The 27,638-nt window shown below is 38.9% G+C and overlaps 1 protein-coding gene across 1 annotated transcript in view; it reads left to right on the top strand.

Moving 5' to 3' along the window:
• Positions 1 to 1,925: 1,925 nt before the first annotated feature.
• Positions 1,926 to 27,638, top strand: part of Papss2 (3'-phosphoadenosine 5'-phosphosulfate synthase 2) — an 83,498-nt gene continuing 57,785 nt past the window's right edge. Inside the window, exon 1 of the mRNA XM_027949248.3 lies at positions 1,926 to 2,169. Coding sequence (XP_027805049.1) covers positions 2,143 to 2,169 — 27 coding nt within the window. The 5' untranslated portion in view covers positions 1,926 to 2,142. The remainder of the gene's footprint in view (positions 2,170 to 27,638) is intronic.

The raw sequence follows: 27,638 nt of genomic DNA, 5'->3' as shown, positions 1-27,638 counted from the left end.
TGAGTCTCGGCCCTGCCTAGCCTAACTAGTGATCTGGTCAAATTATCTTCCTTCCCAGAACACAAGTTTTACATTGGATCTAAAAATCTTTCCCAGGTCATAATAATTATGTATTTCTTTTCCAGGAAGTAGCCCTTAGGGATTTACCCTTAACTTCTTTCTGTTTCAAGAACACAGCTCTTTTTTTTTTTTTTTTTTAGATGCAATATGAACTAAAACACAGTAATCATTCAAATTGCATGGTTTCTCAATCTACACTTAACTTACCTTCTCTTTAGGACAGAACTTGACAAGGTCCAGGATATGATTGGAACTAATACAAAAGGATTTTCCAGTGAAATAAAAACAGGATATTGCTGTTTAAACTTCAGATAAATTCAAAATGATCTAGTTTGTGTGCAGCACAGAAACTCAAAATCGGCATTTGCCTCCTAGATGCTTGCATTTGAAGGGAGTGGTTGCAGTTTACTCAAAATGAATAAAATAAGTAAGCTGACATCTCAAGACTACAGACATGCAGGGTGCCTTTTAAGATTTTTGACTCAAATTTATTTTTTTCCACCTTCCCATGGAGAAACGAAGTCAGTGAATACTCAGATCTTCAGATGCTGTCTGGAAAATTGGCAGTATTCAGAAATACAATTAGGTATAAAGGGAAATTTCCATCTTTCATTTCCTTAGAATATAACTTCTCCAGTTCTTTCACAGAAAGCAGATCAGAGTTAGAATGATTGTGACTCTTGTGTGTCTTCTTGGTTCTTTTTTTTTAATATTTATTTTTTTTTTTTAGTTTTTGGCGGACACAACATCTTTGTTTGTATGTGGTGCTGAGGCTCGAACCCAGGCCGCCCTCATGCCAGGCGAGCGCGCTACTGCTTGAGCCACATCCCCAGCCCTCCTTGGTTCTTTTGAGGGCACTGTCATATTAATCTATTCGTGGCACCATGCAAGGAGTTAAGTATGAAACTAAGCGACTGCTCCCTTGGGGCAGTTTCTCTTCCTCCCCTCTGCTCCTACCTGACATTTGGGTCTTTTCAGAGTTGCTTCTCACTGATCTCTGAAAAAACCTTGGGGCCAGGAGCCTTCTCACTTTGTGCCTTTTTCTCCTTTACGGAGCCCATCCTAGTTGGGGGATGTACTGAAACAAGTCTCTGAACTACCACTGGCTATTGCCTGGAGCTGGACTAGTTTACCTAAATTTGTGAGTCGGGGTTGTGCCTCTGCTGGCCAGTCGGTACTGTCAGGATAGTATTGTGAGCTTAAATGGAATAAATGCATGTAAAACCCTTAGCATGGTGCCTGGTGCATAGTGCACAAGTGATTCTTGAACCTCACGATTTTCTAATCATCTTGCTTGGTGCAACTGGTGTACAAAGTCTGCACGGTGGGGGCTGACAGCCTGGTTTGAATCCTCTCGCTTGGAATATAATCTTGGCAAAATCTGAACGTTTCGATTGACTCATTTGTACAATAGAGAGAAAGTAGGACTTGCTGCCTAGGGCAGGGCCAGGATGGGGAAGGGTTCGGGGTTGGGGGGACTTGAGCACTACAGCAAAGCTCAGGGGAATGCCGAGTAAGGATCTCTCAATCTATAACGACTTTTAAGTGATGTATGTGAAGACAAATTGCACCTCAGGGCCCTGTGAGGACCGTGCCGGCGTGCCTCCCTGAGACTTCAAGCATCTCTGCCCTTATCCGAATAAATTCTTGGGTCCAGAAGGCCTGGATGGAGCCAGAGGTGGAGGACGCCCTGGAACCCTCTAGGTGTGCTGGGGGCGAGGACGAACTTGACCCGGGGTTGCGCGCGGGGAGTGCCAGTCTACAGCTCGGATTGCAACATCTTGCCTCGGACCTGGGCTGGCAGAGCGCGCGCCCGCGAGTAGGGGGCCGGGCCCGGGACCCCGCCCAGGCAGCTAGCCGGGTCCCCGGGGCTGGGCGCTGCTGGCGGAGCCGACGGGGCGGAGAGGAGGGCGGCGGGAGGAGGAGAAGGGGGCTGGTCAAGGGAAGTGCGACGTGTCTGCGGAGCCTTTTTATACCTCCTTCCCGGGAGTCGAGCAGCAGCCGCCGCCACCATCACCGCCGCCATCCGTGCGACCTTCGGTCTCTGGTCCCAGAACCCGTGCTCCGCCACAGCCAGCCAGAATGTCTGGGGTCAAGAAACAGAGGACGGTAGGCTTCCAGTCTCCTGCCTCCCCGCCCCCTCCTACCGTGCTGCACCCACCCCTGGGCACTGGGGTCCCACCCTACTCGGGAGGAGGCAGCCACCGCAGCGCGGAGGCTCGGGCGCCGGGAAGAGGAGGAGGAAGAGAAAGGCGCGGAGGAGGAAAAGCAGGAGGGCGAGGTGGGGTCCGGCATTCCCGGAGCAGTCCTCATCAGGCAGCTCCTTTCCTCGCAGCGCCTCTCAGAACCGCGCTTGTTGGTGATAGCGCCTGAGAGAGACCTCCCGAGTTTGCAGAGTGGGTCTGGATCTAGACAGGACCAAAGATAGGAAATTCCCTTTCTTCCCCTTACAGCGCTCCCAGACCCGCCTTTTCTTCGATGGGACCTCTGCGCAAGCAGAGTGGGTGGTGGGCTGAGCTGACTCCGGTTCTGCCAGGTCTGATCGCTGAGCACACGTCAGCGACAGTCACTGAGGTTTTAACCACGGAACTTTCTTGGAGTGGACTTTAATGACAGACTTTCATAGAAGAAACTGCAATTATCTAGGCTAACTGGAGGAAATTGCACTTATATACAGGCAGGACTTAACCCTCTAGCATACTTCGGTTCCCTGTTGACATTGAGTGACATCTCAAGTTTAGTATTGAGAATTAGCACCTCGATTTGGTGGAGCAAGATAAGGGGACTTTTGGGGGGGCGGGTGTGCAGTTTTCTCCAGAATCAGTCTGAGCTCTTCCTTTTCATTGCAAAATATGAAGGCTTATTAAAGAGAAAAAACGTTCCTTTCCTATATAGTAACACAGACTCTTACAAATTTTGCATCCTTAAAAATAGCAGCAGTTCTGTCAGTTATACCCCAATAAAGGTGGGGAAAATGACAGCAACAATCGTAGACTCTAAGAGTTGGAAGGACAGCTTTTGGGTCACCCCAGATGTGGTCTACAAGCCTTGATTAAAATCCTGCCCAGCAGTCTGGCTGTGGACATTCATCTTTAACCACAACACTGCAAGCCTCAGATGATTGTGGTGACCACTAAATAGGTAGTCCTCTCTCAAAGAGTTAAACGTATGTTTGGCACATTGCAGATGTTTAATAAATGTTTACTATTTTTCTTATAGAATGCTGAAATATCTTTGAGGTGTACAGTACTTATGGTGGGCTGGACAGGATGTGAAAAAATTGCAGGGGGAAGGAGAGTAGAGGGACCATGCAGGTACTAGAAGTGTGACTTGAGCAGCAAGGGAAAAGGGTGGGGACTCTATGGCCTCAGGGAACCACACTGGCCCAAGAGGAAAGGTGGCATCAGTTTGGGGTGGGGCAATAGTTGGGGTTCATCTGCCTCTTATAGGAGTGATTTTTAAAGGAGAGAGACTCAGTATCATAATTTTCTTGTAAAATATTAAGTGATGATTACTTGTTTTCCTATTTTATATGATTAATTTCTGTAAGATTCTAAGGGGTGACATCTAAATGACAAGCTGCTGTAGCAATTACTTATTCTATAATGGGGTTTTATTCTTGCCTCCCTGCTTACATCAAGAATGCCTTCTAGTTCCAATGTGGGGCTTCGTCAAGCACTAGTCAGAAAGGGATGAGGGTTCTCTCTTCTTCATGCCTCCAGTTAGCAAAAGCTTGTAGAAGTGGACAGTTGAGGACAGGGGTTTTACAAATCCATCCTGGGGACTCTGCACAGTCACAAGTGAGAAAATTGAGGAATGGGGTTTGGTTTTTCTATTTACACATTTTGAACCTTCTGTTTTTTTTTTTTTTTTTGTGGGGGCTGTAGGATTACATTAACACCTGAAATACCTAACTGAAACAGGACTTCTGAATTTTTATTTAACCTAAAAACAGTTATAATCCAGTTACCAATCCAAGTTCCCAAAAAGGGCCAGATGGGTACTATTGGTACTATTTACAGCAAGCCCATGTGCAAATACACATGGAATCTCTCAAACTTTAAATGTTAACTCAGAATGTGTTTTAGCTCAGAGCCACATGCAAGACATGAGTTTCTAGATGAGGAACCAAGACTTTCTAGAGGCCGTTGACCCATACACACTGAAGTTCACCTCAGAAAACTGAGTATTATCTCCAGGGGAGGAGTAACACCAGGGATGTAGACACGATTTAAATTCAGGCCTGTCCAATATCGACACTCCTGTTCCTGCCCCTTCTATACCTCTGTTTCAGGTTGTAACCTGTCTGGCCTATTGTTTCCTCATCTATGAAATGGGACAAGAATGATTTTGATCATTATTATTACACTGTACTGTTGTGGTTTAGCATACCCAGGAAGAAAGCACACATCATTAAAGAAAGAGAGAGAAAGCAAGCAAGCACAGGTTATACTGTTCTGAAGGCTCAGTAAATGACAACCATCCAAATACTTAATACAGGAAAACAAATGCAGAAATATAGACGTGACAATTTGAATCCTTGTTGTGAAAGCTTGAATAGAAGATTGACTATTAGTGTAGACACAACTAAGTAACCCAAATACTGTATTAGCACGTTTTTGGCTAAGAAAGGCAATCTGCATATAAGTAAATATTGATCTAACTTCCCTCCACCCTTCCTGTCCTTTCAGCTGTTTCCACATCTACCTTAAAATCAATGTTATCCAGTTAATGCTGTTATTCCCAATAATAGACCATCTGTTTGGACTTTACTATAAAGATAAATATAGTTAACATTGAGCTTTACATCTCTTTGAGATAGTTTTCTTTGTCTTTGTCACTTTTCTGTTAATACATGTCACTCCATGGTTTGCGTAGGGTATAATTAGGCTTAACTCCACCATGGAGCCTTTAAGGAATGAGAATCTGAGAAAAGAGTCAATGATGTCAGTCTCAGTCCTAAGAGATTACTGTTTATCTCAAGATCTATCACTAAATAGTAATGGGCATACTTTAGTCTTTGTATTAGGAGAACTCAGAAAGTAAAGATAAATAAGCATCAATGTAATGGTGACTTAATTGACCTTTTAGACCCTGGAAGATCTGTTCATATGACTGTTAGCACAGCATATATGTTCAGCATCTGCCAAAGAGCCTGGCATAGAGTAGGTGTGCAATAAATATTTGTTGAATAAATGGCTACAGAATTCTTAAAGCAATAAATTAGTTCTCAGGATCTATATTTTTATTACATTTCTCACTCTCCCCTTTTATTGATCAGTTCTTCTGTGCTTGATTATTTTGGGGTATTTGTCATTACTGATGAAAAATTACTTGCAAATATTCTTTTGAGGCTTAGGATGAATTGCCTTTTTTCAGGGAGGATGAGTTACTTGGTGTAGTTCTGCCTTGTGCCTGGCAGCTCTCCTACTCTGGGACCACTTAAATTTAACATTTTTTTTTTTATCACCCAGTTGATGTGAATCTGGGTTGTAGTTTTGCACGTAGGACTAAGCTTGTGGATAGGACTTCTCAGGGAGCCCCCTCCCACACCTCACATAGGGTTGACATGCCAAGGCAGCTATCCCTGGGGAGAGGGGTTCCAGAGTGGAATGAGGCTTCATTCTGCTTCCTCTTATTTTCAGGTTTTGGCTCTTAGGAGCCCAGAATAATGTGAGGACCTTTTATTCTCCCTACTTATGTGGATCCGGGGCTTTAATTTCTGTTCCACCCTTACCAGTGAGGCTGTTGAAATCAATTTAAAAAGTCTCTCAAGGGCTGGGGTTGTGTGGCTCAGTGGCAGAGCGCTTGCCTCACACAAGTGAGCACTGGGTTCGATCCTCAGCACCACATAAAAACAAACAAAAAAAAGGTATTGTGTCTATGTATGACTGAAGAAAAAAGATTCTTATCAGCAAATATGTCCTGATAAGGAGGAAAGTATCTCCCTGTAAAAATAAATAAATAAAATAAAATAAACACCAGAAAAATAAAGAAAGTATCTCCCGGCTCTAAGTTTCTGCTTTCCCCCAGATTTCAACCTGGCAGTTTCTATTCATCAACTGTTTTCTTTTAGTTCTATTATTTTATATTATAACTAGCATTTTTAGTTTTTGTGTCCTCCCCCTTGTGGAAGGAGGAGTCTTGAATGACCTAACCCATCACAGCTAGAAACCAACCTCTTCCTCATCTGAATTCCTATATATCATTAACGTTTCATATCTTACCTGTACTTTACCATATCTGTGTCATTCTTACAAAGGAAGTGCTTTAGTGAACAAATGAACTTGAGTCAGCTAATCAGAAATGTGTAATTCAATCCCTTTCCCTTACAAAGTGCTCCAGAAGTGGGGGTAGTGTGTGTGCTCCCCTTATCTTGGTGGCCTCTGCCTGTTCCACATCCTTGGAGAAGGTCCACATCCTTTGCCCTGTTTGACCTTCAGTATTGATCTAGCCCAGGTGCTTTCTTAACTGAAAGGCCCCTTCCATTTTAGCCACTCTCTCTTTCATTCTTTCCTGGGTATCCTGAGGTTATTGTGTTGCTCCAACAAACTTCTGAGGCCCTGGGAAAATCTTGATGGGTCTGGTTAAGGGCCTTGATATTTCCTCACTACTCTCAGCAGTGTGGGAACGGCTGGCCTCCTGCTTTGACATGCTGGAACACTGAAAATCCCTGGGGGATGCTGAAGTCCACGTAGGTCTCTTCTCCTCTGAGGTCAGAAACACACCCAATGCCCTCACCTTTTGGAGCCCCCAAAGCTATTCGGCTTCCATCTTCCCCAAGCCCAACACTCCTTCTTTCAGATTTACCCTGGCCTCTAAACTCCTTTTGCTGCTCTTCTAACAAAAATTAAATAAAGTTTTCCCGGAAGGCTAATGGGTTTATTGCAAGCCTTGAATTTGTTATATATTTGGTTTTATTTTTCTTTCCTGCTTTTTAAAAAAAAAATATTTATTTTTTAGCTTTAGGTGGACACAATACCTTTATTTTATTTTTATGTGGTGCTGAGGATCGAACCCAGTGCCTCATGCATGCCAGGCGAGTGTGTTACCATTTGAACCATATCCCCAGCCCTTCTTTCCTGCTTTTGATATTCATATATTGTTTTCAGTTTAGAATAAATTGTTGCACGAGATTCAAAAATATTTTAAATCTCTGCAAAAGTACAACTGAATTAGAATTTGAAATATAACTTTCTCTGAGGGCATGTGGTGTGTAAAATGGCTTTCATCATCTGGCTGGTGCCACGTTCATTAAAATCTTATCAGCAACTGTTTCTGTATTTCAAATGTACTCCTGAAGTTGATTTTGCTATAATTGGTATTGTGGAAGCATGACTATAATATAAAGACAGCAAACAATCTGTCTAACATCAAATATAACTTTTGGCAGTAAAACTATATATCCTGTGATCTGTTACAAAGCTTTTCCAAAATATTTACATAAATATATCAAATGCTGCATCATTAATAAAGCTCATTTCTATGCTAGATTAACATTTGCTTTAAACATCTAGTTAACATCTGCTTTACATATTTTGTTATTTTAAAAATCATTATTTTTGTCCACCAAACATCTACATCCAGTCTAATGATATACAATTACCTTTTCTTTAATTTATGCTGACTGGGTGCTTTGAAAATCATTTGCAGACTTTATTTATTGATTTAAATGACTTCCAGTAAATAAAATTTGAGATTTTATTCTTACACACCTCATTCATCTACATCCTTTTCTGATTATTATTTTATGGATGATTCACACCTTCCAATTTCCAACAAAATTGGCAATATAAGACAGTAATTATAATTTTTGTCCAGCATTAAAAAACAATGAAATTTTCATCCTCCGATAGTGGTCCCATTCTGGTTTTGTTTTTGTTTTTAATCCCCTGAAGGGTTTGATAATTTTTTCTCTTACAAACTCCTGTCAAAATCCTCACTTAGTATTTGTTTATTCACTAAGTAAATATTTCTTGAATGACCAAACTAGTAGCTCTGTTTGTTTCACGGACTGTATCTACTGAAGCCTTACATTCTTTACCTAAAGATTTCAGTTCATTCAAACTAACTACTCAAAACACAGCATTAACTTTTTCTAAGTGAAACACCCCACCCACAACCTTTATATTCTATAAACTTTCTGCCCAGTAAGTCTTGCAATGGACTTGAGCCAAAAGCAACAACAACCCCAACTGACTTTTCCTACGTATTTAAATCCTTTTTCTACTAAGTTAGCTTTATTAAATTATTTACTTTTTATTTAGGCTGTCCCTGCTCAAAAGTATGTGTGTATTTTTAAAGAATCCTAGCAGTTCACTTCTGGAAGGAAAATTAAAAGCCCGCTTCTTTAAGCTCTTTATATTATAGCTGACATAGTATTCAACACCTTCAGGAGCTGGGGGTGTTGGTCAGTGATATGGTGCCTGCCTAATGTATGTGAGGCCTGAGTTGGAACCTCAGCACCACAGTGGAGGGCAGGGGTAGACGGGGCGGGGACGCTGTGGCCATCTTCTTAGCTGACTGATTGGTGATGTGAACCTGAACTGAAACTCTTAAATCACCAAACTATACATCTAGCACTTCTCTATCACATGCCCTTTGAAAATGGCTCTACCATTTCCTACAGCTTTGTTTCTTACTTACCAAGAAACATTTTCTATACAAATATTAAAGACAGGGCCGGGGCTGTAGCTCAGTAGCAGAGCGCTTGCCTTGGAGGTGGGAGTCGCTGGGTTCAATCCTTAGCACCACATAAAAAAGTATACAAATAAAATAAAGGCATGCTGTTCACCTACAACTACAAAAAAAAAATTGTTTTTAATGGTAAAGACAAACTCTCCCTCTCAGGTGGTTTATCAGTGAGTGAGTCACATTACACCCTCAGACTTTGACATTCTGGAGATAGAATGACAGACCAAAGAGCAGCATTTGAAAGATGTAAATTTACAACTTTAAAATATCTTGGGTTGGCTGGCCTTTTTCTCTATAGACAGTTCAACCTATTTTCCCCTCACGCACTCCTCTTAAGTCTTCTCAAACTGTTTAATCATCTTATCAGAAAAAGAGATGCCAATAATTATATAATGGGCAATGCAGAGAAAACCATTTTAGGCAAATGCTAGACCAAGTTCAGGTACACACTAAAGCCTCAATTCAGCTTTGTATTATTCCACTGTTTCCTGTTCATGAAGCACCAAGAATCCATTCAGTAATCATGAGGTCCTGTCAGGTAAAGCTCTAACTTGCTGACTCTCAGTAGGGGATCTTTTCCTTAATTATATGAATAATTGAGTCACTATTATGACAGTGTTTTGAGTAGTTACTAAAAAATAAGAGAAAAAATTTGCATCCATACCTCGGGTTTTTTTTTTTTTTTTTGGTGTTGGCGATTGATCCCAGAGACACTGAGCTACATCCCCAGTCCTTTTTTATTTTTTATTTTGAGACAGGTCTAAGTTGCTGATGGTCTTGCTAAATTGCTGAGGCTGGCCTCGAGCTTGCAATCCTCCTGCCGCAGCTTCCCAAATTACTGGGATTACCAGTCACCCCTGGGGTTTAAATTAACCATACAGATTTTTAAAAAGGTTAAATAAAACTCAACATTAAAATTCCAACTGAGGGATTTATATAAATATAAATATGTAAATATATTTATATAAATATAAATATATAAATATATGAATTTATATATTCATATAATTAAGGAAAAGATCCCCTATACAAAAACCAGGAGTTTTACTTTTTAGAGCATATTTTGTTAGAAGTGTCCCATTCTGTTGTGATCTCTCTATTGCCTACATTTATTGAGCACTTATGCATCTGGCACCAGGCAAGGTCTTCCTGTGCATTAACTTATTTGGTTTTCACCACCTCATGAAACAAGCCTACAAGCAAATAGTCTGAAGGGAGCTCATTTAATTGAGATGAGCCTTTTGAGAGTTACCCAAAGGAGAAGCTAAAATCTTCCGAGCTTCTCTGTGGTTAAGCAGTTGTTTATTTCGTCAAGGGAATGAAACATCAGGCCATCAGCTGGATTAGGTAACTCATAACGTAGTGCTGCTTCATTTGAATAATATTTTGGCAGCTATCTACCGCTAATATCTCAGATAATAATAATTTAATTTAGAGACTTTCCTTAGTATGTTTTAAAAAAGAGTAAATGGCATAGATTAGCAAACACACATTATCCCCACTATCACGCATGTTTTTTCTTTCTTTATGGTGATGTGAGGTAGAAAATAAATTTTATTTGTTCTCAGACTCAGCAAGTATGGGTAATGATTTTATTTTACTGCCATTTCAGTGTTCAGTAAATGTGAACAGATTGTTTCCACCAAGGCTGCTGATATTTGAGCCAAGTTGTAAGTATGATTTGTAGATGATAAAAGGAAACTGGGCCACCCATAAAATAAAAATTTTACCAAACTGCAGTTCAGGATTAAGGATGTTGTCAACCATATACTGCTTCCATTTTGTTGGAAATCAATGAGGAGTGCCTAGAAATTGTGAAACTGCAAAAGGGATCTTTCAGGATGTTTGGGAGAGAGATGGGGAGAGTTGCTTTATTCTCTCAGAAGTCAAGGAAGTCCAAGTTTCTCAGCAATCCTGATTCAGCATCTCAGTAATAGGTACTAGAAAGGTCTGGATCCCTATACCCAGGAGATTATTGTCCATGTTGAAGAGGGCAGCGTTGGCTGGATGTAATGCTAGAGAAGGGCTACATTATTTGAATGAAAAGAGTCGTAGTTACTGCACAGAGATCGAACCACATGCTCTGTGTCTTCACAGTGGGACACAAAATGCTGTCAAGGGTACGTCTTCTTATTACAGCCACATTCTGTGAATGGCAAAATATGGGAACACCTGGTTTCTCTCATTTTCTTCTCAGTGTTGAGATTTTGACTGAAAAAGTCTTATAAACATCCCTCACATCATTAATTTTTATGATTCCAGAAAGCACCGTGGGTAACTAGGTTTTTCCAATAAGGGAAGCGAATGAGCTATTACCCAAGAACTTTCCATATATTATCCCATCTCATCTTAGGATAACATATGGAGTAGTTAGTGCACATGCCCCTGTTTACCTTAGGATGTGCAATTGTGAGTATCCCTTTTCAATGACTCCCCCAACCCAGTTCATGTAATAGATTCTATGACTCTGAGAATGAAGAATAGTTTGATTATGTAAACATGTATTTTAATTTCGTCCTTGAGGATGCAGATTCAAGCAGTGAAGAAATTAAAAAGATGCTGCGATTGCTTTGAAAGTGATTTTCCTAAGGGCCTCTTTGAAATGTTATGTAACTTTTTAGAAGATGTGGATTTTAGCAAATGCTGCTAAAAGGCAATAAATGTTAGCTTGGATGAGGCTCTGTGGCCAGTTTTAGGAATAGGAGTCCCTTGGAATCAAACCCAACTTTCACCTTAGTAATACAAGGCTTCAGTGTTCTAATGGCTGAGTGCATGTGCTCAAGAATAAGTGTTCTTAGAAATAGTTGCAGAGACTTACATGTAACTCTATACATTGCCTTGTTCATTATGTGAGCTCTGCACAGTCAGGCATTCATGAGTTACAAGTTCCCAAAACACCACAAGCTATGGGCCTGTTCTCTGGACCTAGGAGAGGTTTCACTGGCATTTCCACAACTCAGCACAGAATTTCACTCTTTCATGGCTCAAGAAGCCTGTGTCATATACACAGCCTCATTGCCAGTATTAAGAAGATACACAGAGGTGACACAGAACAGTCCCCAGTGGAACTCGGGGAGGGGGAGGGGGAGAGGGGCCACTATGACCTGTGTTGAACACAGTAATTTTGTGTGGTATTACCAAGAGGGTAATTGCTACCTCCCTGTATTACAGCAGGATTTCTCTGGTTGTGCATAATCCTTTATTTCATTATATTCATCAAGGCTTATTCATACAATTTATTCATTACCATAGAAGCTCTCTATAATGAGTAATTATAAGTATTACAAAATCCTAGATGGGAACATTAAAGAGATGAAATAAATTCCCTGCAGTCTTCTTGTAAGCCAATATAATAGTAGAGACAACCCAAGTTTGCCAAGTTCAATGGCCTACTCCAGTGTTTTGTCTCAAAACAGAAAGAAGCTCAGAGATCCCCGAATGGCATGGGAATGAAGGGTTTCTTATCAAGATTGCACCAAGTTGATTGTGTGCTGTGAAATGTAATATGGCCTCATTTTCATGGAGAGAGCTGGTACTATAAATGCTACAATGCATGAATTAAATGATTCAGCTATTTATACATATTTTATATGTTTCTAACAAACTAACAAATGATCCTTGAAATAGAGAAAGTTGTATGTTGAGGTTTTTCTACCCTTTTTGGGTGCATGTTTATTTTAATGAGGACACTGGGAACACAACCATTTCTTCCCTGCTAATTCATTCCGGCTTGCCTCCTTATTTCCATGAAATAGAAAAAATCTAAAGCCATTTCTGCCTACGGATCACCATGTTTGGCTTTGTGGGTAGTTGTGAATAAACCTAAAACACGGACGTAGTCAGAGGCCTGAGAAAGAGAAGGATGCTAGAGTCAAGGAGATATCTTGGGGGGGAACTTGATCCTGTAGATCAGGGGCTAGCAAATTAAGTCCTATGGGTCAGATTCAGTTCCCGGCTTGTTTTGGTAAGCCTGTAAGCTTTTTTTTTTTTTTTAACCTTTTTAGATGGGGTGGGGGAGGGGAATCAAAGAAAGAATTACACTTCATAACTTGTTGAAAGTATAAGAAATTCAAATTTCATTGTCTATAAGTAAAACTTATTGGAACATATGATGCTTGTTTTATACAATGTTTATGGATGCTCTCACAGCAAGGAAAGATATGTATTTGTGACAGAGTGTGTGAGGCCTGCACAATCGAAAATATATGTCGTCTGACCCTTTAAGAATAGTTTGTCACCTCCTGATGTAGATAATGTAAGTTCTGATGATGAGGCTGATGTCCTGTCAGTAAGTCACTGGATGTGCCTGAATTCAGAGACCTGCATACCCGGCTATACCTCAAAAGCCCTGTTGAATTGTTTGCTTAGGTTAGTACCATTTCATTTTATACCCCTAGGCTGATTTTTCTTTTACTCACCCATTTCTGATTCCAACTGTTTGCTATGCTTTATGTAAGTCACTCTGTTTTTAGGGAACCATGAAGAACATTAAAATATATAAAATTAATAATAAAGGACATTTGAATGTTCTAGAACTTCAGAGAGCTCTCCATCACTGTACTGCCTCAAAAAGCACCTCGTGCTTGGGACCGCTTAGGGCTCTGTGAGTATAGGGTCCAGCGCCAGTCCATGAAGTAAGTAATGAGGGCTTTCTAACATTTCTAGAATGTTCTACCTTCCTGGAAGCGTATTAGTAAATTCTTTCAAGATGGATAAAGACATAGATTGTAGATCAGAAGTTCTTTATCTAAGGCACTCAGAATTTAGGAGGATGGTGAACTTGGATGGGAATACTTTTTATACCTATAACAGAAATCTACCACTTCCTTCAAATATGATCACAGGCAACACCCTATAGTAATATTAACAGTACTTATGACTAAGCCACCAATAGAAACTACAGAAATTTTCATTTAATTTTACTGTAACTAAACGCTGCAATATTGCAACATATCTGTGTTCTTATTACTATAGAGTTGAGATAGTCATAAAGTAGGAGCTGTGGCACACTCTTGTAATTCCAGTTACCCAGGAAATGGAAGCAGGAGGATTGCAAGTTCAAGGCCAGCTATGGCAACTTAGCAAGACCCTGTCTCGAAACAAAAAATAAAAAGAACTGGGGACATAACTCAGTGACCTTGGGTTAAAGCTGAAAATCATCATCATCATCATCATCATCATCATCATCATCACAGCTGTCTAACTAGATAGCTAGATATTATTTGGTATTGATAAAGGAGCATATTTATTACTGTGCTACAATTTTTTAAAAATCATTTTCATAACTGTTATTTTTTATTTTTTGCAATTCTTTATGTCTTAGGCCTTAAAGACATTTTTCTGAGGAGGGGACCATAGGCTACCAAAGAGGTTCTTGACTCAAAAAAAGGATAAGAAAACCTCTGCAAGGATGTACCCACATGAACAAACACACACACTCTTTGTTCATAGGCTTCAGGGTGTTTGTAGACTCCCCCTTACAAGTCCATGTCTAGCCATATTGCTAAAATTCAAGTTAGTGAGCTATATGAGAAAGGGCTTTATTTTGTTTTGATTTACTTAAGGCCCCATTCAATGAATCACTTATGGGAATTGACTTACACTCTCTTCTTCATCAGAGCATTGCCATGGTCTGTCTTTTAGCATTATCTTTACAAGAAGAGGAGATTATATGTCCCCCAAAGATAATTCTCTTGGCTTGTATCATGTTAGGCTCTTGATAATTTTCAGTGATAAATTAAAAATCTACCACTTCACACTCTGATTTGTAGTTTAATTTTCTATTTTAAAAACATTTTGTTTGAATTTTTACAACACATTATGTATTGATTTCATAAGTTTGGAACTGGATCAAAAGTGTAAATGACATAGTACCTTTCATATTAGGTTAATGACATAGTACCTTTCATATTATTCTGTACCATGAATAGTTATGTCATTGTTTTTACAACACAGAGTTATTACCCACAGTTATTTTTCGTATATAGGGAAGCCACAGTTCAACTGAGAACATAATTTCTGCTAATATGTATGTGTTGTCAGTCGCAGGTTAGGATTTGCTTATACCTGTAGTGGCTTTATGCTTTCTTAAGTTCTGTTCATTATGCTGGTATCTAATGTTTCCCTTAATTTTCTGAGATCTGGGTGGGACCTTAGAAATTTTATAGTGTCATGTTTCTCAGTCCTTCTAAGCTTCACAAAATATGGATACCTGGACTCCACTCCCAGAGCATCTGAGTGAACTGGTGTGTGGTGGGACGTTATAATGCTTTTAAATGTTTAAAAAATACTTTTAAAAACAGAAGGGAAGCTTCCTCAGTTCAGCCAGGCTTGAGATCATGACCCAGCATAACTCCTTCATACAAACAAGAAGCACTGCCACATGCCTGAGGGCTGCTGGCTAGTTAGTAACAGGTGGATTTTCTCTATTTCAGAATGCTATTTGTCCTTCTCAGATTTTTTTTTTCCAAAAAAACATTAGGTCATTTACCAGCTAATGTAGACTTTTGTGGTCACCGCACTCCTCAAGAAATATTTAAAATTAAATATTCCAACCTATACACTAAAAGCTTCCCATGTTTTACCATTACCTGATAAGCAAACAACTTTCTGGAAAAACCTGGAGACTATTTTTTTCTTAACTATTCTTGCCCACTTATTTCTGTAAATTTGCCCTATTCTCCTATCACAATTAAGAGAGTGGCATAAGTAAGTAGCTTGTAATTCTTTTTTTTAATATTTATTTTTTAGTTGTAGTTGAACACAATATCATATTTTATTTATCTATGTGGGGCTGGGATCAAACCCAGGGCCTTGCAAGTGTGAGGCGAGGGCTATACCGCTGAGCCACAACCTCAGCCCCCAGTAGCTTGTAATTCTTGATATTGTACATCTCCAGACCTTACTGATCACGTTTGTTCTGATAGGAATAAATCTCAAAGATTTTCCTCGTTACATTTGATAGGCTTGAATATTTAAGACCACATTGGAAAGTGGGCCTGCCTTTCCTTGGTGAGCTAGTGTGAATCTAGCACTTCTGGGGAAAATATGGGAGTACTTCATGGGAAAAAATGCCGCCCATTTATGTTTCATACTCATCATCTAAAATAACATAGAGGGCATCAAATTAATTAATAATCTTGTACTCTTTCCATCTGAGATTTTTTGCTTTAATTTATCCGATCTTGGGTTTGTGATCCACTTTGTTTGTCCCACTAGGTTTAGAAATTAATAAAATGTTGCCTTATATAGCACTTATCTTCCTAGTGGTTATTCATTCTTAGTGCAGTAAATAAGCCCAAAGACAGATATTTAATGCAGCTATTTAGGCTTATACAGATTAGATGAATCAAGCTTATGGCGGTTCTTAAATTGATAACAGGTTTTCTGACTTATGGGTTTTTTAAAAAATAACAACTTTCTTTTAATTTTTCTTAATTTTAACTTTAATTTTTCTTCTGTTATTTTGAAGTGAACTTAATTACAACTATTTTGAAAAAAATCAGATGACATTAAAATTTTGGATCATCTTGTTTTTCTTAGGCAATACAGTATCAAAATTTGTACAACAGAATCCCTCCATTGAGTTACTACTGGAGACCTCTGCATTATTTCTTTGTGGGATGACAACATTCACCATATAAGACTAATATTGTATGTGTCCATATGTCCATACATATATTTATAAATGCAGTACACTGTGAACCACAATGTATCTAGGCCTGCCAAAGGATGAGTATTAAAAAAAATGTGATCCCAAAGTTGAAAAAATAATCTTGTTTTAAAGATATGCTTAGCCTGTGAATAAAGATAAACATTGTAATGTGTACTTTAAGAATTGATTTTAAAGTGAGAAGGTTTGATGGAGCAAAGATTTAAGCACTTAAAAAAACAAAACCGGCCCACACCACAGGACTATAATTCCAGCAACTCAGGAGGCCTCGGCCTCAAGAGAATTACAAGTCTGAGACCAGCCTCAGCAATTTAGCAAGGCCCTAAGCGACACAGTGAGACCCTGTCTCAAAATAAAAAAGAAAAAAGGTTGGGGACGTGACTCAGGGGTTGAGTGCTTCTGGGTTCAATCCAAAAACAGTATCTATAGTCAGGTAATATTTGGGAGAAAAAGAAAATTATACATATATTTATAAATGCATATAATATATCTAGAAGAATACATAATAAACCAAGAATATTACTGCCTCCAGCAAAGAGAACTAAGGACAGGGAGACTTGCTTTTCTTTTTTTGGTACCAAGGATCGAACCCAGGGGCGCTCAAACACTGAGTGCCACATCCCCAGCCCTTTTTAATATTTTATTTATAGACAGGGTCTCTCTGAGTTGCTTAGGGCCTCAATACATGGCTGAGGCTGGCTTTGAACTCTCCATCCTCCTGTCTCAACCTCCAGAGCTGCTGGGTTTACAGATGTGCTCCACCATGCCCCTCTTGCTTTCCTTCCTTCCTTCCTTCCTTCCTTCCTTCCTTCCTTCCTTCCTTCCTTCCTTCCTTCCTTCCTCTCCCTCCCTTCCCCTTCTTCTTCCAACCCCCACCCCTTTCCTTTCTTTCTTTTTCTTTTATCTTTTTTTTTTTTTTAAAGGAGGAAAATTTTATTTTGGCACACACTGTCAGAGGCTTTAGTCTGTGGTCAGCTGGTTCCACTGTTTTGGGCCTGAGGCAGACAGAATGTGATGACTGATGGGTGTGGCCGAGGAGAGCTGCCCTGCTCACTGACACAGGGAAGCTGACAGAGAGAGCACTGAGATTTACTTTTTGAAAACAGAAAATTAAAAATATGTGTGGAGATAATATATCCAGACAAGAACTGTGAAGGGTCTGAGATTTTTTTACCCCACTTATGGTCTAAGAAGTTAGTTTGCCATAGTTTCGTGGATACTGGCAGAAAACAGGAGACTTCTGGGTCAAAGACAAAGGACTTTATTACTCAAGGCATAACAAGCAGAATGAGCACCAGCATGCATGTCAGTTTCCCTTGCCCCCAATTCCCATAGGATTGTCGGATACATCTAGAAAGATGCCTGTACAAACAGTGTGTGGCATTACAGGAGAATCGCCTAAGCACAGGGAATAACCTATTTAACCCTAAGCATGGAAAATCTGAATCTGAACCTAAAAGGGCAGTAAGCAGGCTGGCCCTGTGCTCAGGCTTCCAAGTTGTTCACTATACAAACATCCTTGAAAAGATAACCTGGAATAAATGGCAGTTAGCCCCACTCACAACACTCACAAGACTGCTCAGAGACACAGATACTTATGAAGAATTGCTTATTTCTCATTATGTATATGATCCATCCATTCGTACACACATACGTATATGTGTATATATAAAGTTTAAAGGCTAAAAGTAACTTCTGATGCTTTAAGGCTTTTTTTTTTTTTTGTACTGGGAATTGAACTCAAGGGTGCTTTTTAACCCCTGAGCCACATCCAGCTGATTTGTGTATTTTATTTAGAGACCGGGTCTCACTGAGTTGCTTAGAGCCTTTGAACTCGACATCCTTCTGCCTCAGCCTCCTGAGCGGCTGGGATCAGGGGTGTGCCACCGTGCCCCACTTGTTTTAAGGCTTTTTAACTAGGTTGTTTGAAAATATTTATACATTGATTATTGGTTAGATTATTAGACCTGGGTCTGCTATCACCTAACTTAACATGGATCGAAGGTCATTATGGTCACAAACTCCAATTTTATATCGGTCCACTATCTGCAAGGTCAATTTATTGGTCAAGAGGAGGGATCTCAACGGACAAAACAAGTGATTCAGCACAACTCATTTTCCCTGACTATAACAACTATAGTCACCAGCAATGTCACCTTGGGCACTTTCATTACTGAACAGGGATTTTTACATAGTCTTCAATTTGAGAACTAGCACCAACATTTTCTTTAGTGAACCTTTCTTTGGTCTCATTCTAGTTCTGTTTCAAACTGAAATGAATTTTGAGTAAGTATGAATTGAAAATTGTAGGGAGGGTGGGATTCTTTTTGGCTTTGGCACCTGGGTACTAAGGGGCTATAGGAACAAGCTTTCATTCATCAACGGAACACATTAGGTTTCTGTTTTACAGTTCAGGGTGGGCCAGAGGCACCATGGTAGGTCTGTGATGGATGAATTAACATCTTGTTAGAAAGGTGTTGAGCCCCTCCTGAGTCACCTTGAATGCCCTGTTTTTGCAGCAGAAATGACCCATATTTTAAAAGTACAAGTATAATATACATTAAGAAAAATATATAAATCTTAAATGTGCTGCTCAGTGAATTTTCATGAAGTGAACACAGTTGTGTAACCAGCACTCGGATTAGGAAATAGACATTTCCTGAATCCCAGAAACCTCTTCCAGCCACTACCTCCGTCTCCTAATTAACTATTTCAGTTCATTTTGCCTGTTTTTGAACTCTTATGAATAGAATTCTACATTATACACCCTTCTGTGCATGGCTTCTTTTGCCCTAATTTATATTTGTGTTATCCATATTGTTTGTGGGTCATTGGGATTTGTTCATTCTCATTGTTATATAGAAGTGGTTCTCAGTGGGGGTGAAATTGGCATTGTTCACTGACATTTTTCTAGTTGTCACAACTCAGGATTGTCAGAGAGAGGTTGCTGATCATCAACCTACCATGCGCAGGACAGTGCCTCATGACCAAGAATGATCAGGCCACCAATGAGAAACCTTGCTGTGTAGGAGCATTCGTAAGCGTTACACAGCTTGAACCTGGCTTTGAAATTCTTGAAACCATGCTTCTTGAAACCACAGTTTTATTGGAATAGAGACAAACAGGAAGAATCTTTATTTGTTAAATAAAGCGTTAGAGTGAATATGACTGACCGTGTACAGTCTCGGTCATAGACAAAATTGTGTGTTTTGGAACTGCTTTATGAATTTGAAGAGATTCTAGATAAGAGAATGAAATGGACTAGCTCAAGGTTTTCATCAAAGAATGAAAGGGCTTTTTTTTGAAAATAACTTTATGGAGGAACAATTCAATACTATGAAATCCACCCATTTTAACTATACAATTCAAAGATTCCTAGTAAATTCACACAGTTGTGCAGTGATCACCACAGTCTAATTTTAGAATGTTTCCATCACATCAAAAAGATTCCTGTTGTCCATTGGCAATCATTCCCATTCCTACCCTAAGTCCCCATCCGTCTGTTTTCTGTCTCCAGATACTTCCTTTTCTGTATGTTACCTATAAATGGAATAAAACAATATGTGGTCTTTTGTGACTAACATTTTTACTTAGTTCAAGGTTCAAGGTTCAGTCATGTTGTAGCAGTACTTCAGTCTATTTTATGACTGAATAGGATTCCATTGTGTGGGCCAACCAAACAAATTCCTTTGTCCACACACAGGTTAATTTGGGGTGTTTCCAGTTTGGGGCTTTCATGAAGAAGTACATGAAGTACTTTTGAGCAGAGGTAGGTAAATGGCTAATACAAGCAGGCTTTTGAAGAAGAGCATGGGGCCAGAGCATAGGACCAGCCTGCTTACTGCCCTTTCAGGTTCAGATTGAGATTCTCCATGCTTAGGGTTGTCCCTAGGCTTAGGTGATTCTGGGATAATGCTCTATATCATTTTCGATGTTTCCCAAAATTACTTGGCCAGTGCCCTCTTCCCTGCCACCCCCACAATGTAAAATGTACTAATATCTCCATGGACAATCTGAAGAAAGCAGTTCATGAAGTATTGATACCACCCAATTTTACCACTTATGGTGAATTCCTTATTTATATCATAGATTGAATTTTCATGAATCAAATTGGTTATTTTAGGTTTTTTAAAAAGTGACTCTTCATTCCCATTCAATAAACTCTCACACTCTTTTAGTGCTTCTGCTATGGTTGGTTGGCTCTATAGTTAGTGACCATGAATAATATGGCATCTTACCCATGCAGTGGCCAACTGGATCAAGGCAACCTGAATGACTTATTTGTCATGAAATTTTATCCTTAGCATTCTAGTTACCCAACTGGGTTGAATAAATATTGGTTATCTCCATTGCATGTGTGTTCACTTTGACATTCTGGATGCAGAAGAACTTGAAATCTACGTAAATAATGAAAATATCAAAGTTTCATGTAAATGTCACCCATGCCTTTTAAGTGGTATTTTTATATTGTCCATGCAATAAAATTCAGCTTTACATTTCTATCCAACATCAACAAATGTCCCATCTATTAAAAAGAAGAAGAAGAAGGAGGAAAAGAAAGAGAAGAGAGGAGATAGGATGGAAGAAGAAAGAAAACACAAAAACTAAAATTCTGCTTACCCAATCCAACTTTCCATTTTAATAGTTATATCCAAAAAAAAGATCTCTGCTTAGGGTGTGCTTGGTTAGCTTGGTTCTTTGATCCACAGAAGAGCAGAATAACAGCCCCATAGATCCAGTCAGTACACTCCTGAGGATGATTTTTCCAGTTGAACCAAGAAGACCCTGTTTTTTTGTCAGATTTAGTAACTAACATTCAAACCAGACAATTTTAATAATGTGCACTCTGAAATATATTGCAATTTTTCACTTGTCAATTATACCTTAGTAAAGCTGAAGAATAAGTGAATGAGTGAATGATTTATTTATATGATAAATAAAAATTGGGGCTGAGGCTGTAGCTCAATGGTAGAGCACTTGCCTGCATGCGTGAGGCACTGGGTTCAATCCTCAGGACCACATAAAAATAAATAAATAAATAAAGATATTGTGTCCATCTACAAGTAAAAAAATATTTTAAAAATAAGTAAATAAAAATTTAAAATAATTTCAAGTTAAAATAATGTATACTTGGAGGATTTCCCAGGGCTATAAAACCATGTTAACTCTGTGGGAACATTCTTCATTTTTGATTTGGAGCTTTAAGATTAAGTCTTCAGCAATAAATTTTTTTAAGAAATTAAAAATAAAAAATACACTTTCCATCTTCAAGATGGAAAGTGTATGTATGGTAATTACTCAGATTATTTGTGTTAGAGAAAAGTTATAAAGTGTGGCCTGTAGAAAGATGTTTGAGCTGGGCATGGTGGTACACACCTGTGATCCCAGCTGTTTGAAAGGTTGAGTCAGGAGGTTCACAAATTCAAGGCCAACCTGAGCAACTTAGTAAGACCCTGTCTGAAAATAAAAGGGCTGGGGATATAGCTCAGTTGGTAGAGTGCTTGCCTTGCATGCACAAGGCCCTGGGTTCAATCCCCAGCACCACAAAAAAAAAAAAAAAAAAAAAAAAAAGAGTTGCATAATAATTTTAATGTGTGATCAATGAAGGTTGAAGCCAGCCCTTCAGGTTAATCCTCTTTTTGATTTTTTTCTTTTAAATCCCTGTCTTCCCCTTCAGGAGCTAGATTTTTGGCTGGACTGGCTGGATATTGGTTCAGGAGTCTTTTTTCATCTGTGTGCATGAAAGCAGTAATGGGGTACATGATTAAACCATGTTAGGCAGTATATTAGATCACGCTGTCATCCAGTTGTACTTGCCAAGGTAAGCCATGTTTCTCAGGCTCTCATCCCAGCCCCCTAATACTACTTCTAAGTCCCCAGGAAACAGCTCACATATGCCTGTGACAGGTCCCATTCACAGTGTGACTCGCCAAGCACACAGTCAGGATTCAGGATAGCTGCTGTGTCTTTGAATTCTAGATTATTTGCTTAGCCTGTTTTTGAGCTTTAGATAAATGGAGTCACACCATATGTTTTTTTGCTCTTCTGTGACCATCTTCTTTCAACATTGTGTCTGTAAGACCCATCCCTGAAGCTGTGCCTAACTCTCCTTTGTTCTTTCTTATTGTTGTGTTGGATTTCATTGTGTAAACACCTTGATTTATTTACCCAGTCTACTGTTGATTGATAGGTGTCTGAATATTTATAACAACACTGTAATGTAGCTGCTGTTCTTCCAGCCATTCTGCAGATGGGGAGACTGAGGCTGTGAGTGCTTCCTGAGAGACATTCAGGTAGAAGCTACAGATTTTCAAAAAAGCAATAGATTTTTTTTTTTAAGGTCAGCTTCCCAGGCTTGTGTCAGGAAGTCAGTACCACAAAGTTTATGGGAGGCCAGTTCTTGGCCTCTCCTTGAATAGAAGTGGAGGGGTATGAATAAGGCAACCTATTCTCAAAATCCATTAATAGGATTATATTGTTATGTTGTGTATTGTGTGCATGCATGAATATCTTAAAACAAATCCCATCAGTATGTACACCAATTTTAAAAAGTGGGAAAAAAAATCCATTAGTAGTAGGATACAAGATGTTCTGATTTCATATCTCTCCCTGACCATCTTAGACACTGCCAAAGTTTGTTGGATCTGCTAATGTATTACTGGCTTTTGGAATGATAACGAAAGTACACAGGAGGTCTACGCTTCCTTCTGTCAGAAACCAGATGTTCTCCAGCTCAAGAATGCAAATCATACACCTTGTTTTCTTCTCTGAAAAATAGGAAGTAACTCGGGCAGCTTTTCAGTCTGGATGGAAGAATTTTTTTTTAATATATATACTGACAAAAGTGGTTGTGTATGTATGCAGAAATATTTTGTTTTTCTAAGGTCATTTTACAAAAGCTAAGTGTGCAAGCTGTCTTCTGTAGAACTTTGTCCTTTTCTTCCACATACTCCTTTCCCCTGTGGAATCTGTGAGCTGTGCCAGCCAGGAGGAGAATGGCTTATTTCCAAAATTAAAAAAATAAATAAATAAAAAAGAAAAAGAAAGCACTTTTACTCATTGGTTGATAAAGGGGGAGTGTGCAGCTGTTTAAATTGTCTAAATTCAGTCATTGTGGAGTCTGAAGTTTCCTTCTCTCTCTCACCTCCACCAAAGTCCTCCTCACCTCTCACTCACACATCTTCTCCTGGATTCTGTATCTCCTTCTACCAACTCCCAACCAATGAACCAGCTCTCAGCTAATTTCAAGGTAATGTGTGAAAGCTGAATGGTCTTAATATAGGGTATTAGGTCTTGGTAGAAAAATTATCTAAACTCTATAAAATCATGATGTCTGCAGTTTCACAACTGGGTTTAGAACTGTGAATTCTAGAGATTGTTCTCTCACAATGCAATTGTTTATAGCAGTGATATAGTAGTTAAAAACAAACCATCCCCTCTGATCAACACCAGAGAAGATGTACATTCCTTTGAAAAGATTTCCTAAAGAACAAGGCAAAGAGATCTGCACTGTTCAGATGATGTACAAATTTAATAAATGCAAGGTTAGGGCTTAGAGAAGTAAACCCTTATTAGAATTCCAGATAAAAATACAGGATGTTCAGTTAAATTTGAATTTCAGACAAATAAAGAATATTTTTTGTATATATATGTCCCAAATATTGTATGAGACACCCTGTAATTTTATTTGTTAAATCTAACAACTCTAGCTATTTTTTTCAATATGATTTCAACAATTAATATTTGCTGAGTATTTCTGGTTTGATGAAGTGACCTCAGGAGCCCCAGGCCTTATGTTTGTCTCTTAAACCATTGTATCCACAGGCTGCAGCATAGTGTTTGGCATAGAGTTGATGATTAATAAATATTTTTTGAAAATTTTAATCAAAGGAATAAATGAATTACAAAATATAATGATTCTTCTAACCTAGGTAGGAATGCAAGCTCTCATACATATAAAGATAATGTGACTAATGTGATCTAGTTTTGGATTTCAGCTGATTTATTTACTTAATAGACTAGCCCACTTAGGTAAATAATTCAGATACTAAATTGGTTACTCCCACTTCAAAGAGAAGTGATAATTAAACTGGGGATTGAACAATGGTCTAACCTAAATTCAATGCAATATTTTAAATTTTCTGATTTAAATTGCCCTCCTAAACATAACATTGCCTATCTCCTTTTTCATATACACTTTTATTCTACAGTTCCTATCAAATAAGTTGTATGACTTTAATTCTCTTATTTCTGACAGAGTTGAATTTGATGGAGTGGAAATGGATGGGCACTAACTAATCAGCTGTGACCTAGAGCTTTACTACTAAGTAAAATTATTGGTTTGATCTAGATTTTCCTTCTAAGGCATTTCTAACTCATTATAACACTTTCATCTATAATAGCCTTAAATGAAGGCTAGTTAATATATAATATTTTTTCTAGTATAAAACTTAGGCATATAGAATTTCTCGTTGTTAGAGTTTATTATTTTTTGAAATATAAAGATAAAACACAAATTTAACATAATCATAGACTCCTCAAATCTCAGGATTGTAAGACCTTAAGTATACCATTTATAATTGAGATCATATAATCTCTTTCTCCTTCAGAGGAAAACCCTGAAGAACTATACAAGTTTCTGAGAATAAAACCCTAAACACTTTCTTATCTATACTTTTCTAGCCTTTCTTATATAGACTATTTCTTTCTTGCTTGAAGTGATACTCACATTCAGTCATTAAAATTGGAATCCCAATGGAAAGAAAAGATTGAAAATTTGGGGTCTATTTTAAAAAAAATACAAAAACAGTGTGTCAAGAAACACCGTAAACGAAGTCATAAACAACACATTCATAAAGTTAAGGGATATAGAACTGGTGGGAAGATTAACCAATACATTTACATATCAGGAGAAAATACAAACCATCTTGAAAATAATAAAAAGTGTGCAATGACACTCAAAATAGAAATCTGAACTAAAAATGTCATTTAAATACTATTTTCTTCCATCAGATTGGCAGAAATCCAAGTCTTGCTAATATATTCTGTGTGTGTGTCCCCAATGGCAGTGGGGACCTGGAATGCCCACATTTTCCTGGTAGGAGTAGAGTTTTGTATAATCTTCCAATTTGGCAATTTGGTTCTATCTATCAGTATTACAAAGCCCCTACCGACTGATTAATAATCCCACTTCTAGGAATTAATCCTACATATATATTTTCACGTGTGAGAAATTATGTTTAAAGTTATTAACTGCTGCACCGTTTGTAATAATGAAGGATTGGAAACAATCCACTATCCATCAAAAAGGAAGCAGTTAAATATCTTATTGTATATCCATACAATGGAACATTGTGCAAAGGCAAAATGAATGAGAAAACTCTCTGTATTCTACAAGGAAAGGAGAGAGCTAAAAAGGCAAAGTGTGCAGGGTGTGGAAAGGATAAATAAACAGTTTCTACACAAAGAAACTGTCAGGACGTATGAGAAACTCACAGAAATGGTTACCTATTTCCATCAGAGGTGGAAAAGATGGATGGGGAGATGATGGGATTTGGAGTGAAAGAAGCTCTCTTCCACATACCTGCTGTGTGCCCAGGCCCAGCAGCAAGAGAGAGCTTGGCCATTGGGGTGAACTTCAGCGGTCTGACTGACAGGAGCATAGAATGTGAAGATGGGGAGTGGTGAGAGGGGAGTGAAGAGACAAGGAGCTGCCCTGGAGGAAGGCTGGCCGATGAGGGTGCCAGACCCCGCAGGTGAGAAAGTCAAACCAGGTGCAGGGAGGTGATTTCCAGGAAGGCTTAGGATGAATGGCTAAAGCCAGAGAATCCCTGCAGAGGGAGAGGACAGCAGTCCATGTGCAGCCCAGGAAGGGATCTGGGGCAGAAATGCCCAGGACATATCTAGCAGCCGTGTCTAAGTAGATGGAGTGGGGGGTCATGGGAAAAGCAAGCCCAGACTTTATCCTTTGGGAAAATAAAACAAAATGTGCTTCCTTCGGGAATCACCGATACACTCTTGTGCTTTGTCTGCCAGCCCTATGATAGCTTCTAAGAAGCCATGGTGACTTCTAACAATTTGTTCCTTATGGTCTTATTTATAAGCTGAGCTTTTAAGATCCCCGAAGACGGATCAATTTCTAATAAGAAGATGGGGACTTGAGACCCTGAGTGACCAGCTATGCGACCTCAGACAAAACATTTAACATCTTTGAACCTTAGTTCTTCTTCTGTGAAATGGTCCAGATGAGGTATGTCACATGCCATTGTGTTTAGTGAGGCTCAGGTGTAGCTTTGGAAACTGTAAATTTCCCTGGTAAGGTGCTGACCACTGTCACGGTTCTTGAGCATACTTCAGTCAATAGAAAACAGCTGCCCATTCTGCCCATGGGTGAGAGGGCTATGTATGTTTTTGCTCTGTTAGAAATAGTAGGGCATTGGGAGGTGTCATAGTTGGAAAATAAAAGACAATATCCCAATTTTTGAGGGAAATCATTAAATTTCTTTCTACACTACTTCTTTCATGACAGGGAAAGCCCGAGCAGAGGGAAGCACTAGAGCTGCCTAAATTTTAACTGATTTCCTTAATTTTTAAAATTTCCTTAATTTTTTTTCTTATTCTAATTATCTTATTGGCAATAATAACTTTTAATTATCACTAGAAGTAACTACTTTTCTTCTTCAAGTTAACACTAACTGAGGGCTTGACTGGTGCTGTTTTATGTACATCTTCCCATTGAATCCTCCTAAAAGCCTAGTAAGCAGCAATTACTGTTAAATCCATTGTATAAACGAATTGAGAGGTTAAATAATTTGCTCCATGGCACAAAGGGGGCTGCTGGTAGAACGAGGCTGCCCAATCAGTCACTGTGATCTTGGTGTACATTCTGCTTCTTTAAGAAAACATACTTTCAAGAGAGGGAAGTGGGTGGGGTGGGGGTAGGAACAAGAGTCTTTCTACACAGTGATGTTATAAATGTTGTTGAACTCACGATTACTAAGTAAGGACCCCAAATCTGTAACCCAGCTGAGACTTGTGAACATTTCTCCCATTTTTGAGACTCAGTTCTACCACCATGGCACACATTTCCTTCAGCACTATCTCAGCACCTGGTCTTCCATCTGTGAACCATGACACTCAATTAACTAAATGTATGAAATATCATGAGCATGACAAATTAACGAAGTGAAAACACTTAACATTTATTCGGTAA

Source organism: Marmota flaviventris, chromosome 4 (assembly GCF_047511675.1).
Source record: "Marmota flaviventris isolate mMarFla1 chromosome 4, mMarFla1.hap1, whole genome shotgun sequence".
NCBI lineage: Eukaryota > Metazoa > Chordata > Mammalia > Rodentia > Sciuridae > Marmota > Marmota flaviventris.
This window is presented reverse-complemented; position numbering and strand designations above follow the sequence as displayed.